Raw genomic sequence first — 18,014 nt, forward strand, 5'->3', positions numbered from 1 at the left:
TACAAAATGTGACATGACAATATACAATGCTCAACATTTATTGAAAATGTTGATACTCATCTAATCTTTGATCAAGGATATATAACAATGTAACAATTAATAATGCGCGATATAAACGATATACACGATAAAAAATGGCCTACGATAGAGATTTTAATTCTATCGCTCTATCGCAATAATGCATGTTGATGACGCAAATTACAATGTTTAATTTTTGGTTTGGTGCAATTCCTTTTCACATTGCAATTTTCGCAACAGTGCCAGAATTCGTCAACAAACCTGCATGTGTGCAAAGAACGTTAACCCATTTGTACCGGCTGCTGTGCGGCGCAACATTGTATCTTGTAGATACAATGTTGCTCCGCGCAGCCGGTACAAATGGGTTAATGGTAAACACGCATTGATGCGCAATCCGGTCTTAAAGGTAAACACGCACAGATGCGTGATCCGGTCTGAATGGGTTAAATCATTGGACAAAAAGGTCTGGGGCGTTGTAAAAGGTTAAAGAAAAAGGGGGGGGGGGAAGCACCGGTGAAAGTAAACAATCATGGATATCCAGCGTGATATACATTGATCTGCGGACTGGTCCAACTCCTTCTCCCTCATCCTGACTCGGAATGTGTTAAATGCATCGGCATTTTTAAGTTATGTTTTCCAGCATACTTTTTACTTGCTTTTGTCGGACCGTCGGGTGGTGGCTCAACATGGAGCAAAGAGGAGACGGAATGTCTTTTGGATATCGGACCCAAATATCCAAAAGACGTTCCGTCTCCTCTTTGCTCCATGTTGAGCAACGTCTCCGAGACCACCTCTCCGGCTGGGTCAACCTCCTTTTGATGGTTAAAAATATCACGTAATCGACAAAAATCTTAACAATCAATGATCGATCATCAATTAATCATGCCCATCCCTAATTGTCAGTACAGTGTCTGTTCCTTATCTAGAAAGACACCCGTTTTTCCTTTTCTCTGCATCTTTGGTGGCACTAAGAACCAAGGACTTAAACTAAGTGTAGTGCCTTTTAGAATGGTTTGCACTAAAGGAAAGAAACCCAATACTAATTTTATTTATCTGCAACATTATGTTGTATGATTACAGTGTTTCACAATACTATATACTATATTTCTCTTTTTTTAAATACATTTAGCAGTTTGGCTTTCCTTAGGGTCTATGTAACCTGTTCTGAAACGGTTACTTTATGATTTTATATTGTGATATATATCGTTATCGCAAGAGGCTGCAATGTATATCGCAATATGGATTTTAGGCCATATCGCCCATCTCTAGTAACAATCACTATCCATATATTAATCAGTTTAGTCACAGTGCCTCGGTGGAGGTCACAGGACAGCTACGACAACGGGCCGCAGCATCCGGAACGGATGGGGTCATATTAGACTAACACTGTGGTCACACACAATCCTGAACATGTATTAGTGCTGCCTGGGTCCTCTGATCTTTACTGATTGCAATAGACTTTGTATGCCAGGTTTGTAAAATATATTGATGCCGGCCCGGCGCGCCTGACAGGGAATGCCACTCTCTTACTGTGTGTGTGAGCACTGAGCAGAGCCAGAGACGTCACGAAGCAGACTCAGGGAATCTCTTAGTGACCTTGTTACAAATGAACAGCCGCAAGAAACAAATCAGGCAGTGGAACGTCTGTTCGAAGCACATTCTGTGACCCTGAACACGTCTTTACAACAGATACACACTTATTTATGTGGCCTATTCAAGAGACAACAGGCAACCGTTTATCTCACACTCACGTAATGAACAAGGGTTTGATTTGAGGCAGATGACTATCTGGATAAAGAATTGGAGAGGTGATGGGGCCAATGGACCTCTCTCCACCATTTGTCCAGTCACAAGCATTCCGGTAGTACTGGCTAAAAACTGGAAGTATCACATACCTGGCAATCAAAGTCCTGGAAATTTCTGGAATTCTGCAAGAGAGAGAGAGAGATAAGAAGACTGTTAAACACAAGACACTTGTTCATTGAAGCACATTTCTATCCAATTAACATATTTCTTTCTGGTTTTCGCCATGGCTGTCAGATAAATAAAAGATTATATTAGCACTTCACGGTCTTGACTATACCACTGTGTTTATGCTTTTATTCATTCATTCAACTGTATCCAATACTCTCAACAGATAATTAAGGCAATTAAGGCTGAATGACCACACAGTTATGTTCGCTGAATTTGTAGCCATATAATTACTGTTAACATCAAAAGGGACACTGTGTAGCGTTTCAAGTAATGCATTAGCTAAAAATCAATGTCTTCATTCATAAATATGTCATTGGTCATCTGATCAACTGCCAATATTCTAACTTATCCTCCTGAGCGAATAATTTCTTATTTACATTGAAAGGGTAAGTCCTAATTAGGCATCCATGTTCTTCAGAGAAATGAGAGTGGTCCAGTTCGACTAGAACCAAATTATTTTGGGCACCTGCACCACTTGATCTTTAACAGATGCTCAGCACTGCTCATTTTAATGAGCGTTCAGTCATTACGCAGATTGGACTTTTATCCAGCGCAAAGAATATCTACTGTATACATGATATTAAGAATCAAGTGGGAGCTGTTGAGCAAGCTCTAGGAGCCCTACAGGTAGGCTACAGGCATTTGGGAGCAAAATGGAGAACCTGCTGGCTGGAAGACAACACCCCAGACAGTGGCAGACACCACACTGTCACACTGTTCTCCCTATAGAATACGGTGTTATCAACACTTTTAAGAACGCTGTAGGCAGGTCTGCAGTAGAGTGCATCTCCAACATGAAAGAATGAAGGATAAAAAGGTGCATGGAGAGAAACCTCATCCGGCGAATCCAGAATCGTCTAGCATGAGATCACACTGAAGCGATTAGTGTACGGCCTGATGCGGTCAAACAGCTAAATATCCAGTAGTTATGAAATATGAATGAGCTCACAGCTGTCCCTGAGCGGTCACCCGTGCAGCTAATATACACAAAAGTCCTTAGCATTTTCCGCTCATTCATTTGAGCATGCTTCGAGTATATGATGAACGTTTTCTAGTCGGCAATGGACCTTATCAACGAGGCTGTGTAATAAGCAACCCTGTGTGGAGCTACTGTTTCTCATCCAAGGAATGACAAGCATTCAAACTTTTTGCGACAGCGGATTAGGCTTCGTGCAGCATCTCATCTGCCCCCTCTCGCCAACCCGGCCCTTCCGACACCTACCCCCACACAACGTATTCTTTAATTGGCTGGCCACTAGATGGAGTGAGAGGTCAGCTCTACTCGCCGTCGTAATCTATGAGTTTTATCGTGTCACCTCATCAATGCTGCTGCATGAGCACTTAACTTGGCCAGTGAGCCGTTAAAGCCTTTGTCAGCCAGTAGAACCAAGTACAAATAAAGAAGAAATCCATTACATTCAGGCCTGGTGGATTGATGTCAGTGGCTCTTCCACATCCATGCCTGCCACCTGTCCCCCCCCCCCCCACCCCCAACAGCCGGCAACCCCCTGTGAAGCTTGGAATGAATATCATGACAGCCAGGCGCGCGCACACACACACACACACACACACACACACACACACACACACACACACACACACACACACACACACACACACACACACACACACACACACACACGAGGAAGAGAAGGAAGGTAATTTAATGATGGAGCTAGCTTAAGATCTGCCATCGCTTCGTTCCGTTCTCTCGTCTTCCCTGCGTCCTTCGCTGGCTCTTGAAATTTGCTTAGTAGTCTCAGCCCGGTTCTCTGATCTTTATTCGCTCTTGCTCCAAGACGCAGGCTTGCTCTAGGTCTTTCTCTTTGTCTGCCTCTTCTCCTCCCTCTTCCCACAGTCTGTCGGTTTGTCTGTTTATCTCTGTGCCTTTTTCCACCCCATTTCAAATTGCCTCGCTCTGCCCTGGATTTCCTTCCACTCTTTTCCACAGCCAAGCAGATATGAATAATTCACTTTGATGAAGGGAACTGCAAGGCACACATGCGTTGCAGCGCGCATGAAGTGCGCATGTAGTATCGTGTGCAGATGCTTGCCATGGCCACAGGGGGCAGAGCTTACATATGTTGGTGATGAAATTGTGAGACGGTTGAATGCGTGGCACTGTTGCTTCAGCATGTTGATAGGTCATACCTCTCCCCCACCCATCCACCAGCAGCAGTATCGACTCACCTTATTGTTTAGCAGGGGTTTGATCTCGGTCAGCTGGACATCCTGTAACTCTTCCATCTCGATGTGTGGTGACGGTAAAGCGCTCTGTTCGAGAGAGAGAGAGAGAGAGAGAGAGAGAGAGAGAGAGAGAGAGAGAGAGAGAGAGAAATTTATTTCAATCAATCGCCAGCAACTGGGCGAGCAATCACAGAGAGGGGGGATGTATGCAGGGCTGTGAACGATGAATGCGGTTTAGCATATTCATTCAGAAAAAAATGACCTGTAAGTGAATTCATGAATAAAGACTTTTATGTCTTCAGAAGTTTCTCTAAGTGCGGTGAGATCAAAGAAGGTAGGCTGCTGTGGTGGAAACATAGTGGTATGTACCGATGGGGACCCAAGTAAAAAATTACCAAAGTATGCCATTTTGGCCCGGGTTTGTATGCTGCCGATCGCAAACGCAAACTACTTAAATGTTAATAAGTCGTACTCCCCAGTTTGCGCAAAATATCACACAGTTGTTTGCATCAATGTTTGCGAGCCAGCATAGCTCAACCTTGTTAGGCACTTCATTTCCTCCTCCGGCGGTCATTACTGTGACAGGCAAATGTAATCCTTTAGACAGAATGCCTCCATAAGACATGAGAAAATCATCAGCGACTTCAGAATCTCGCCAGCAGTGATTTACAGGACAGTGAATGCTCCAATACTCCTGGCACAAGATTCCACAAGCACTGTGTTGTACAAAGCTGATGCGCGCACACACACACACACACACACAAAATCTGGTATTGTTTACACTGTAATGGAGGCGATCATAGCGCAGCCCCGTTGGATGTGGATCAGGAACGACTAGTTCAGGTGTCTGATCGTTTTCCTTTGTCTATATAGCATCCTTTGTCTATATAGCATCAATCCTATAGATGGGGGATAAGACAAACACTTTTATGTTCTATAGCCCTACAGTGACAGGCAGCCAGCTTGTCTGGTGTAGGAAAAAATGCACGTCTGAATCCAGGGGAGCTCTGGCAGTGTTGTTATTGGTTTATCTGCATGTCAAACGAGGAAACAGAATCCGATCACAAGCGGTCACTGGAGACCTGCTGCTACTGCCAGTTGGCCGCTGCGCCCTCTGTCTCGGCCGCTCCCTGGACACCAGATGCCTGGTCTGAGGGCCACAGAGCCACCTGGGAACTAACACACCAATGACAGTAACACACATTATCCAACAGAGGACAAAGAACATGGGGAAGGGCTTCATGTGAAGAAAGAATAATGCTAAATGATACGTATTCTTGAATTGTGCTTTTTTTAGTAGTGAGTCTTTATTTCATACTCAGAGTATGTCTTGACAAATTATATGGTTATTTTAGTCCATTTTCTCGCATAATAACATCATCCTTCACACACGCACGCACGCACGCACGCACGCACGCACGCACGCACGCACGCACGCACGCACGCACGCACGCACGCACGCACGCACGCACGCACGCACGCACGCACGCACGCACGCACGCACGCACGCACGCACGCACGCACGCACGCACGCACGCACGCACGCACGCACACACACACACACACACACACACACACACACACACACACACACACACACACACACACACACACACACACACACACACACACACACACACACACACACACACACACACACACACACACACAACCTGCGCAGCCTATAAAAGCTTTAAACAGGAAGGCAAGGGGCTTTGGTTACCGTGCTGGAGCACAGTGGTTTGAGTTACACTTGGCGAAAGATCTTCAACATCACCCAGTACCTCCTTATAGTTTAATGCCTTTGGAGGGAGGAGACTTGTCTTCTGGTTTACACACTGTCTGCCATTGCAGGGGGCTTAAGATGAACATCTGGCAGGAGGGTTTTGAATAAGTAAATGTCTAGCCAGTTGGTACTGGATCACAAATCAGACTTGAAATTAATATCCAATGACGGATTGCCGACAAGCTCAAATGTCTGACCGGGGCCTTTGACTATTACCGGTACGTCATATTAGATTAGAGTCCGACCACGCTGCTGGTGGCAGGGACCTTCAAGCACGTAATTAGCAAACACTCTCGGCCAGCAGTAGCAGCAAACCGAAAGAAAAGTGTCCGTAAAGGTTTTAAATCGATACCGCATAGACTTAGCCCCGGTACAAATCTACGAATTTACATCCCCCTTTAAAAGATTCATCCCTGCATACTCATTAGTTTTCTTCAGTAAAATACCTTCGTAATGAAAACAGGAAATAAGGTGCAACTCCACCACTCGCAGATTTTGGTTTCGGGCCTAGGCTCTTTGCCGCCTCCCCCTCAGAAGTTCTGCTTTAACATTGAAGTACTGCTGGGACCGGGTTTAGTTGCTACCAAAGCGTGACTTGGACGACCTTGAGTTTAGGGTTTCAGATAACCTTCCGTTCGGTTATCTGACAACAGGAGGGGTGGAGAAGGTGGTGGTGGTGGGGGGGGGGTTGTCTAGTCAGCGGGAATCAGCCATGGCGATCGCTGTATAGAAATGTGTGGACAGGCATCTACTGGTGAAACATGAATGTCAGCAGCAAGAGGTAGCAGTCTCCGATGGCCATGGTTCTTGCGTAACATGAAACAAATGGAGGAAACAACAAAATGGCGGGCACAGCAAGTGTTGGGAAGCGAAAATGATAACTGGGGTCAATCCCCGTTGACAAATCCAGCTCGAGGGCGGAACTTAATGATATTTAGACAAGCGGCCGTGGAGAAGCAGGGAGGAAAAGCAAAGAAATAGTCTACATGCTTGAGCGGATTGAGCCGATTGACCGGATCAATCCAACACTTCCTCAGACTGCCACGGAAAGTGGGACAGAGGCAAAGGCCGCTTAAATCGTAGCCGGCTCATAACAGGGGGAGGGGATAGAGTGGGGGTGGGGGGTCTCAATAACAGGGGAGCACACTGGACACACACACACACACACCAACAGCCAAACCACCCTAACCCAACGGACGAACCGTTTCCCGTCACAACAGCCTCGTTGTGCCATTATGTACGCACCTATACAGACAATATAGATGAAAATGATCTGTTTGACATCAGTAATAAAATCAGGTACGAGTGCTTCTCTCGCTAGGGTACATCCAAACGATTTTGACCTGAAATAACCCCTCCCCCCCTCCATTTCAGAGGCCTTCGCACATCTGGAAATGCACTTAACCTTGTAGGACATAAAGCAGAAGAACAGCGGTACCCAATTGAAACCCGCATCCAACAGTGGGCATCTCTCAGCCCCTCATCGACGCTGCTCTGCGTTGCAGCATGCACAGTGGTTGCCATAGAGACAAAGCTAGCTAGCAGCCCATGTTTATTCTAAGCTGGGCCAGCCCCATGGGGCCAATGTGAGCCGAGGAGACATGGGGGAAAAAATAAAGAGGAGCGCATCCAGCCCAGTTAATAGAATAGATGAGAGGACTGAAGAGCTGCTTTTGAAATGTCCGTTACACCCAACCACGTTTTTTTGTAAACATGCTACGTCAAAAGAGAAATAATTGACATTGACGTGGCAGTGGCAGTGCAGCGTTTGATTGTATGATGGAGTCATGGTAGAAGAGCTAAGGTATAGACCCAGATGGAGAGGGCCGTCCCATTCACATTTCCCTGCTAAAACGGGGATGGTGGTGATCTGCAGGTCTGGAAGCCAATCGTTGATCGGCCTCTAATGACCATACAGACACCCGCTTTAAGAGCTACAACATCCAATTTCCCCGGACAAACAAAAGGCACAGAAATTAGACACTGGTGCTCAAACAGAAGTATCCCATTCCTTTGTCAGGGTCAGGTTGTTTCCTCTAATGGAACTACATCTAGACGACGGGAAATCTGAAAAAATATCACGACGACCCATTCCGGACAAGGGCGGCGCTGGAACAAATGGTTGGCAAAGAGCAAAACAGCATCGACAACAACGCATGAGGATGTTGGGTAAGGCCATGTCGGAGGAAAACCACAGGAGACAAGCCTAGGCATGCCACAGTCCCATGTGAGGCAAAGGGCAACCTTCACGGAAGATCAGCCTAAACATGGCAGCTGGGGGACGAAGGTCTTCCCGTATCCTCCCATCCTTGCCTCACAATGCTGCGTGACCATAAGGCAGTCCTGTAGCCACGTCAGCGGTAGCATCTTCTGGATGATCAGTCAACTCCCCCACCCACCACCACCACCCTCTCTTTGTAGGTCAATCCATCTCCATCTCACCTTGGGCTGTGACTAAGTCCTGGAAGGCTCCATGATTGACGACCACTAGCCCAGTCGTGAGGCTGTTGACCCCTTCCCCCCTCATCCCCACCCTCTACTCTTCCTTAGCCTCAGCGAGGCACCTCTCGTCTCCTCTTAAACACTGCTTCAGATTCACCATGGCAACGGGGAAACAGCCAACATTAGCATCATCATAATCGATTGACTCCCTTTGAACACACACACACACACACACACACACACACACACACACACACACACACACACACACACACACACACACACACACACACACACACACACACACACACACACACACACACACACACACACACACACCTCAAGGTTCTTCTTGGTACAGTGACCTTCGACTCTGGTAACTCAGTCAGCATCATAGTGACTGATGTGCAGTGATGACTCTCTCCCCTTTATGGGAGGTGACCTCTAATCATGTTCCACCATTTCAGAGAAAGTGATAGCCTGTATGTAAGATATATGTGTCAACACTATTTAAACTGATTGTTTAAATCCCCAGGAAATAGTGCCCATTATGCGGGTTGTTGTATGTCACGCCATTATTCATATATTGGGTTGAAACGCTTTTCTATAAAGCTTGCCAACAGGATGAAGTACAAATAATAAAAATAAACTCTCAGTAATCAAAAAGGGGCATACTTTGAGGGATCTCGCTACGTCACTCTGCATGATGAAGAGGAAGAAGGTGAAGATGATGATTACAACCGGCACTTTATGCAGAAGTTCAAAGCAAACAGCCCTACCCTGCAGTGTTGTCTGCAAGTCTGCCTTCCTGTTGAGGGAAATTATTTTAATGACGTGGCCAATTATTGCAGAACACAAGGTTGGCTGTGCTCACTCTGGGCCGCTGATCTTTAATTAACTCACACTCAGGCTTGAAGTCAACAAGAAAACAAACAGCAACAAAGCTAATATATAGGTGGAAAATAGGCCAAGGGAAAGCTTTACAGAGATGGTCTTTGCCTGCCTACAAGCAATGTTGCACTGAACCTCTGTCCGCACACATCACTTCAACCTGCATCCATGGGCTACTCCGCCTCCCCCCTTTCATCAGGCATATTGCCTAATGCCCCACCTCTGCATCAAATAGCCACTGTAGGTATGCCGTGGTTTTCCTAGCCGGTGTAGTCTGCCAAAAATACACCAGGTCATATATTTTGAGACATCTGATGGTCTTTATATTGTGAAGGTGATGTGTCGTACTATCCAAATATGTGTAACAGTCCGTCATGAAAGAAACAAAAAACATAGCAGAAAAGAGTGGGTGGCCTAACCCCCGCCCTGACGTATAGCTACATTTCCTTTAGAGGTAAACTCCGGCGACAGCCCCTGTGGGCTTCACCTGTGATCTAGAAACCCACAGAGTACTCAGAGCTATTCCACCGCGGAGGTATAATTTGGCCTTAAGCAAGTTCCCCCTGCATCTCCCCAGAGCTCATGTACAGCTAGAACCTTGTCTCCCCTCCTGTCTGCTCCAGTGACTGAGCCTGTGTTTACAGTGAGGCAAAGTAATCCAGTCAGAGTAAAACAGTCCCGGGCAAGGGGGGTGGGGGGCTCAGTTTCAGTTTAACTACCCTAACCGGGGAATCGTTTGGTAAGAGAAGTACAATGGAAATATCCCTCCATTTGGCATCTTTCTCCCCCTCCCCCCTATACGCAGTGGGGCAGGATAATTATAATAGGGATGGGGGACGTCAATTATTCATGCAAGTTCGTACTGGGATTCTTTGCTTCCGCAATAATTGAATAGTCAAGTTGACGAAAAAGTATAGTTGTATAGAAATGTAATTATGCCAGAAACATAACTTAGTGGAGGCTAATAAATGGTACCGTCCTACAGAGGCCGCTAATCACCTAATTTGCATCAGCTATGTTCTGTTCTGTCCAGCCACGTTAATCTATAAAGCAAGGTTGAACCTGTAGAACCTGAACCCTTACCTTTAACCACAGAAAAGATACAAAATGAATACGAAAATATGAAGGTTGAAAAACAGCACATCAGGTATAGGTTAAAAGCATCAGATACATGCAGAGAGGGATATAGCAAAATGTAACGACTCGGTGGCCACCCAATTTGGGAAGAATTATTGCTTGAAATTTCCATATATTTATTCATTTACAGTATATTGTGATAACCATCATTATTCTGAACACTCTTCATGCTTGCCATGATCATACTTTCAGCCTCCGGAGTAGGGAGATGATAAAGGTGGCGGTAAAATAAATGTTGATGAAGTAGGTGGAGGTGATGGTTATTGAGGTTGAGGTGATTGGGATTGAGGTGATGGTGAAATATGCGGGGGTTGATGAGGATGTAGATGGAGGTGTTTAGCCTTTGTGGTGGTGGTGGAGGTGATGGCACTGTGGGATGGAACTGTGGGACAACACATCCACTTGAGGTAGATTGGGGAAGACATGCCCGATGCCGTCTGTGCTCCCAAACTCTAATTACAGGACAGCATGCACTCCTGAGGCTCAGTCACTTTTATTACTCACACAGGCCTCTCCCCAGAGAGATGACCAGAAAAAACACCCAACTTCCTCCGTTTAAACACCAGAAAGACAAAACTGCTCGAGTCTTCTCCTTCTGTCAAGGTTTTGTGCCGATGAGGTGGCAAGATATGCAATAAATATGTCTGTTTATACAAACTCATTCACAGACGAAGTTGTACTCCAACTACACTAATCTAGTTTAGACAGAAACACTGCAGAGCTTGCAAAGACATTATGTGTCAGTGTATAAATAAATAGATCAGGTTTATTTTCAGAGGGAGGTGAATTGCAGAACACCTTACTGTCCCTTTGAGGGAGCCAAAAATTGATCCGGATGGGCGGTAAACCTGGTGACAGGTCGTTTGTTCTCGCAGAGTCTATTTTGAGATAGTTGTTAAAACAAGGCCTGCCTTGATCCTGCCAGACATTTTTCTTATTTCCTGGATTTTATAAATGCTGCATTACTATAATTAACTCATCGTCTCCTCGGGTGGAAAAACAGACGACACCAGCCCAGTCAGACACACACTGCCACAGTCGCTTTGAGGTTCAATATCCTGCGACATTACAATATCTCGGAGCAGCAATCACTCAAATGGATAAAGAAAAAGCAGCAGCGATTGGTGTTCAGGCATCATGACGTGAATATATCAGATTGGATAAACACACACAGCCCCTCCCCCAGACAAAGCAGGAGGAGAGTGGGTGAGCCGCGTGGGGAGGGGAGGGAACCAAGGACCAATGACCTTGCGTTCTGTGTCCTTAGATCCAATCAAGTTTTTTCTGGGTCTTTGTCTCTTCAGATGCGCTGCCAGACATCAGTATTAATCACCATCATCCAACTAGTACAGCATGGAGCTGCTAATCCTGATCCCCTCTCTTCATGCAGGATGGAACAAATCCTAACCGTCAAACTATATGGCATGTGTGGGTGCGTTTTTATTTCTGGAGTAACTCAGTCACTGGCATACAATCCATAAGCCAATGCTCACGACAGTCTGCCAAAAAACTAAACAGGGAGGCCCCATTCCCCCCCCTCCCCCCCATCCAATCTCTCTCCTCTACTTCTATCTCTTTCTCTCTCTCTGACTACTCTTATTTCGCTCTCAATGCTTTTAAAGAATTGCATTATTCCTGGGGGAGTGCGGTATTCCCTCCTCCAGTGGTCTCACAAGCCAAGAAGCATTAACGGCTGTATTGATTTAGTGCTTTATTACCTCATATCTACTCAAATCATCCGCGCACACCCAACCACTCTAAGGCCCACACTACTACCTATAAAATAACCTGGAGAACGGTTTGAATGGAAACCTTGAGGCACAAGGACAATATCAACCCTTCCAAGGTGACGCGTCAGCCTAGAAAGCGGGGAACTCCCCCGTTTATCTTTTCGAACAAGCATGTATAAGTGGCCAGTATGCATTTTGTATGAGTGTGGCATGCAAGCGAGCATCCTCAGTGGTCGATTGACCGCCAGACGGAACATCCCGCTGTTTGCTCCACATTGCGTACATTGTGCCGGGACTATGCCGTCTATAAGTCATGGTTCGGGTTCCACAAGGAGCCATGTTTCTCTTTTACGAGGGGGTTCCTATTCTGTCCGAATGCGATTGAATATGATAGAGGGCTTGTGTGCGTCCATCACCGCTCTCGCTTGCTCTTAAATTTCATCTTATGAACTTATATCTGCACAATAAAAAACACACGCACACATTAGGGACAAACATTAGCGCATCCAAGCCATTCAAAGGAGCCATTTGCCACCACAGCCCAGAGACAAACAATATAATGAAACATGATTTTAAATCATTTTCCCAAACTTCGCCAAGAGACCCTGGAACGTCAAAGCGTTGTCTGATGCTTTCCAACAACCGATGATGAATGGCCCGAGAACAGATAGCAGACAGACTTGAACAGATTTGGACGGTGGAGCTACATGGGGTAAATCACAGAGGGATCAATAGGCCCGGTCTCACACACACAGCGGTAAAGCAGCGTAGCAAGACCACACACACACACACACACACACACACACACACACACACACACACACACACACACACACACACACACACACACACACACACACACACACACACACACACACGATTGCAGAGAACAAGTATGAGCATGGCTATGTACCATGCTAGTGCTTCAGTCTTGTCACCCCATCACTCAGATATAAATACAGCCGAACGGACATGCCTGTCAGGCCTCACACTACGGGTAGCTAATAAACTACCTGTCCTCCTGAATAATAAAGGCTACACTAGCTGCAAGCATCACTGGGCCTACCGTGATGAACTCTTCTGTGTCCCTGAGCCAGCTTGAAGAGACCATTGGAGGAAAAAGAAGCGCATGATAAATAAGAGCAGTTTTGGGTTGACTTTCCAAAAATCTATAAAAAGATCTTTGGTTGAAGGCTTACGTCAAAGCGCTAAAAGGGACGTGGCTGAACTGACCAACATGTAATGGGGGGAAAGAAGCATAAACGAGTTAGACCGGATTGTTAGTCACCAACACGCCCTATAATATAAGGAATTAAACCTGCAGCGGAGTTTCATTATTGGCAAACATAAGGCCCATGTTAAAGCCCGGAACAGGATTTACTGTCCTTGCTCTGAAAGATGCTGCGGCCAGACACTGTATATCTGGAATGGATATTAATGTTAATGTCTCGGATGCAGCGTGGGTCTGTCTGTACCCCATCTCCATACAGCCATGCCTAGCAGGCTCCACTTCCACGATGAATGCGATGCAACTCTTTTTTCCCTATGCATAAACGTGGGGGTTGACTATTCCATTCTGTTCCCCTTCCTCCCGCCTATCAATTTCAGTGCATAGGTTGCATATGGTTGCCGTGTCCTTGGCCACCATAGAAGGGCAAAGCCAGACCGAACCTCCCTCTTTAGTACTAAATCACTGCCACCATGGCAATGACCTGACTTTTTCCACATCGTTTGAATGTACAATTACCTTCTCATCAACTAGGCATTCCACCCCCGATTGTGAATGCTTATTGGCCAACACATCGGCCCTCAATCACATGACCAACCAATTAGAGCAGACCTTGAATAATCCACCCCTGCCTCAATAAATGAGAGGGATAGGGGATACTCAGATCCCTCATACACACATTGAGCCAGGTTGAAACCATTGTCATGACAGTACATCAAGGGTTATAAGGAAGGAATGCCACTAATGGAAATGGCAGCCGTGCGAGACGAACCGGCAGTTTCTTCTCCCTCATATCGATTGGCTCGGCCTCCTGCATGCAAAAACATGCATGACTGATGCTGCTGTCCACCTAATTCCCCCTAACCCATACCCCAACACTCCGCTCTGAAAATATCCCCCCCCCCCCCCCCCCCCGAGTGCCATTTACTCATAAGTGAGGACATAATGATTCATTACGCCGTGGATCGCATCTGAATTCTGAAATGCTCCTGGGGAAGCAGAAAATGGAAGAAGGAATAGCTTGGTGTGGCATACATACGACTGGGGACGGTATGGTGGGCTGGTCCGACCACCGCTTTAGTAGCAATTCCATTTCTTGGACCTTCCCTGGCCTGAAATATTATGGAAAGGAAATCATCCAGGAACCAGTGTGTGGTAGACTAATACCCCTGTGGTTAGCATGTCTGCCGCGTTGGAAATTCCACGAGCACGCATTTTCAATTTCATGCTTTGACCAAAACTTTGTTTAAGAGAGCTCCCAGGTCTTGGCTGTGAAGGAATGGACACAGTAGTAAACGCAAGGCACTGACTGCAGTGCTTGTTATTTCAAAGCCAAACTTGATTATCTTGACTTGAATCAGAGATTACAATGAAGGAGCATGGACGCCGCAAGGTATCCCCTGTTGCCCTGCTCGCTATATCGTGTGTATTAAGATCCACATTATCTTAAATGCATAGTGACAGTGGGGGGAAAAAGATATATACAAGGAGAGCCAGCGTCCAGAACTTGGATCGCATCCCATTACTTTAGATCAACAAGCTTGCCACCTGGTGCCCTCACACACACACACACACACACACACACACACACACACACACACACACACACACACACACACACACACACACACACACACACACACACACACACACACACACACACACACACACACCTTGCGGATATTGCTGCTGACAGCGTTGAAGCTTGCCAGACAATTTTGCTAGTATCCGAGACGAAAACCTACAGCCAACCGGAAGGAATTACCATAGAGATCTCTGGCCTTGGATGAGTCCACAGCACGCAGCCTGCTGACACTCTCTGACCTGTTGCAATGTCTATGTGAAAAAGTTAAGCACGTTCCTGTGTGTTTTGGTTTATTCATATGCAGAATTAGGTCAACCAAATGTACATTATTTTTGGAAAGATGGACTCAGTTACATGCTAGAAATGCCCAATCCATTTACCTTGGATACCAAATGATGATCCTTTATATTTCTGGCCATTAACTCAGCCCTATACAAATCGACTCCATAAGTGAGAGAAAGAAAACTGAATAATGACATAAGAGCAGGGAAATGTAAGCTTGCGCACCAGGTACAGTGCTTGGCAGTGATCACAGACAACAATTTTCTTGTTACCCTGAAATAGCCTACACCTCAGCAGAAACTTCTTTCCGCTCGGCTTTACTGAAGCTAAAGGCCACTGTACATAATGGTCTAGACCGGAAAAAACACTTTATAAAACACCAAAATAACCACAGCAACATCCAAGGTCCCAAAAAGCAAATAGAACATTTTCCACAGAAGGAACACAATCCTCCTAGCTTACAATCACAACCATTTGGCCATGGCACACAGAAAAACACCATTACTTTGATTGCTGGTTTTACAAAATGGCCACAACAGCGAGTACAAAACAAGGGAGTGCTATAAGAATGAGGATCAGCTGCTGATGCAGGGTTGTTTTACGGACGAGTGGACAAGTCAAGTGCACTGTCTCGTCGTTTGGCCGGATAGCTGTTTGCTATGGCCTCGAGCGCTGACACGCAGCAGATAGCCAGAGACAAGGATGCTGAGGTGAGAGGAAGAGAAAATGGGGCTGGCTGTCTGCCTGTCAGCAACATTGCTTAATTACAGCGATAGGCTTTCAACAGGCATCCTTCCTGACATTAATCCCCAGGAATTCCCTTAGAGAATCCTTTACTGTAGTGGCAACAGTAGTCGTAAATTAATGCTTAAATCCCCTCCTGTTGGTCCAACTTTATATAGAGTTGTTTGTTGTTGAACAAATTACTTTGTTGTTATTAACGTGAGGGATATTCAGACCATTAAAGAAAATCTTTCTCTTTCATTTCTGGTGTGATAGAGAACATGAGTCAATAGAAAAATGGAAACAACATAACGCTAGAGTAAGACTTTCTACCACAGATAATGATAAACTGGACTGGCTTAATAATCAACTAGAGCGGACACTCCCTCTGGGTAGGGCTTATTCAGGTGTGATCATTAACAGGTGGGCCTGTAACATATAACTAAGTAGTTAAGGCCTATACTGCAAACAAAGTTAATAGAGCTCTACCTTTACTGCAGATAGGCAGCCAAATATATGGGATTAAAATGTATTTGTTTTGACTATACGTAGCGGTGTTTTGAGTAGCAACAAATGGCAGTTTGTGTTTGTTGAGTAAACGTTATCCCATCCCCACCGGAAACGGGACATTCAGCATTGATAAAGTGATTGGACGAGACGATTCCCCCATCCCCCCTAGTTTAAACACCATGCCCGGGCCCAGACTGCCGAAGACGTCCACCTGTATGACCTTCGCATGGCGAGTGACATTGTCATCGGATCATGTGGTGCACTAAGGACACGCTATCACTAGGCAACCGGTTATTGAGAGCAGAGCACACACATCCATGATACACGATGGGGAGGTCAAACAGGCCTCGTGTATTCAGCAGTAACGTTGATTGGGAATAAACTGCAAAATACCACCCAAAAATACCTTATTGCAACGGCTTTTTGGTCGGTTTTCCTCACAAGTATGATAGACTGCGGTCTATGGATATATACGTGTTTGACATCGTGGGGAAGCCCCACCATATCCAACCGACGAAATGTAACCGTGGTAACTAACTCGTAAATCGAGCGGGAGAATAACGTTCCATAAACTAACAGCAACACGGCGAGAGCCGCAGACAACATTTGGCACGAGCGTGAGAATGTCTTGTCGCATCACAGCGAGGATGAGCAACAGAACAGACCTGTACACTTCACTTGTTACAGAGTGGCAAAGCTTCGTGTTTGGACCTATTCACCTGCGCTTCACGGCCAAAATGTCTTCTTTATCGTTTCCAACGACGAAGTACGATGTTTATTTACAATATAGGGGTTCTACCATCTCTCTGACAGGATTATAACGTGGAAAACCGCCGACTAGGAAACAGCGACACGGGGATTATCTACCATCGTACACATCTGTCAGTGGAAACAACAGTTATTGTGTAGCGAAATAAATGTGTTCGACTTACCGCCGTTATGAATTCAGTACCTTTTAGATCCAAGTAGTTCCTTTACACAAGGCGTAACGTTTGTTGTACTGTGAACTGGCCCTTGTTAATACAACCGTCTGCTTCTTCTCCCCCACAACTAGTATTTCGATGACACTCTCTGGGCGGAACTACACACTGCGTCCTAGCCATTACGAAGGACAAGGAAGCAGCCAATGCGAGGAGGGCGCACAGATCCACGCCAACGCCCCCAAGAGGTTATACTGTGCTGTCGCCGTAATACAAATACTTTGATACTTATTAGTATTGGGTTATTAACACCATTTTGTGGTGCTGAAATGGACCGATCGACCTTGTGGTTATTCACATCACACACATATATTATATATATATATATATATATATATATATATATATATATATATATATATATATATATATACATACACACACACACACACACACACACACACACAAATATAGTGTGCGAAATACCAGTCTCTATTCGGGGGGTCCCCATCCCCCGATTGATATCATTTGAATGTTTTAATATAGTTAAGATTTATATTTCCCCACACACACACAAATACATTTGAACAGTTGCCTTCCA

At 45.6% G+C, this 18,014-nt stretch overlaps 1 protein-coding gene across 2 annotated transcripts in view; it reads right to left on the reverse strand.

The window, feature by feature from the left end:
- Positions 1 to 17,557, reverse strand: part of ndrg3a (ndrg family member 3a) — a 35,469-nt gene extending 17,912 nt beyond the window's left edge. Inside the window, exons 1-3 of one of the 2 annotated variants that reach the window (XM_079748382.1) lie at positions 17,426 to 17,557; positions 4,183 to 4,266; positions 1,914 to 1,946 (exon numbers count right to left, since the gene is read on the reverse strand). In XM_079748382.1, coding sequence (XP_079604508.1) covers positions 1,914 to 1,946; positions 4,183 to 4,239 — 90 coding nt within the window. In that variant the 5' untranslated portion in view covers positions 4,240 to 4,266; positions 17,426 to 17,557. The remainder of the gene's footprint in view (positions 1 to 1,913; positions 1,947 to 4,182; positions 4,267 to 17,425) is intronic. The other variant, XM_079748383.1, reaches the window with a different exon arrangement.
- Positions 17,558 to 18,014: the final 457 nt, after the last annotated feature.

This window comes from Pollachius pollachius (assembly GCF_949987615.1).
Source record: "Pollachius pollachius genome assembly, chromosome: 12".
Classification (NCBI taxonomy): domain Eukaryota; kingdom Metazoa; phylum Chordata; class Actinopteri; order Gadiformes; family Gadidae; genus Pollachius; species Pollachius pollachius.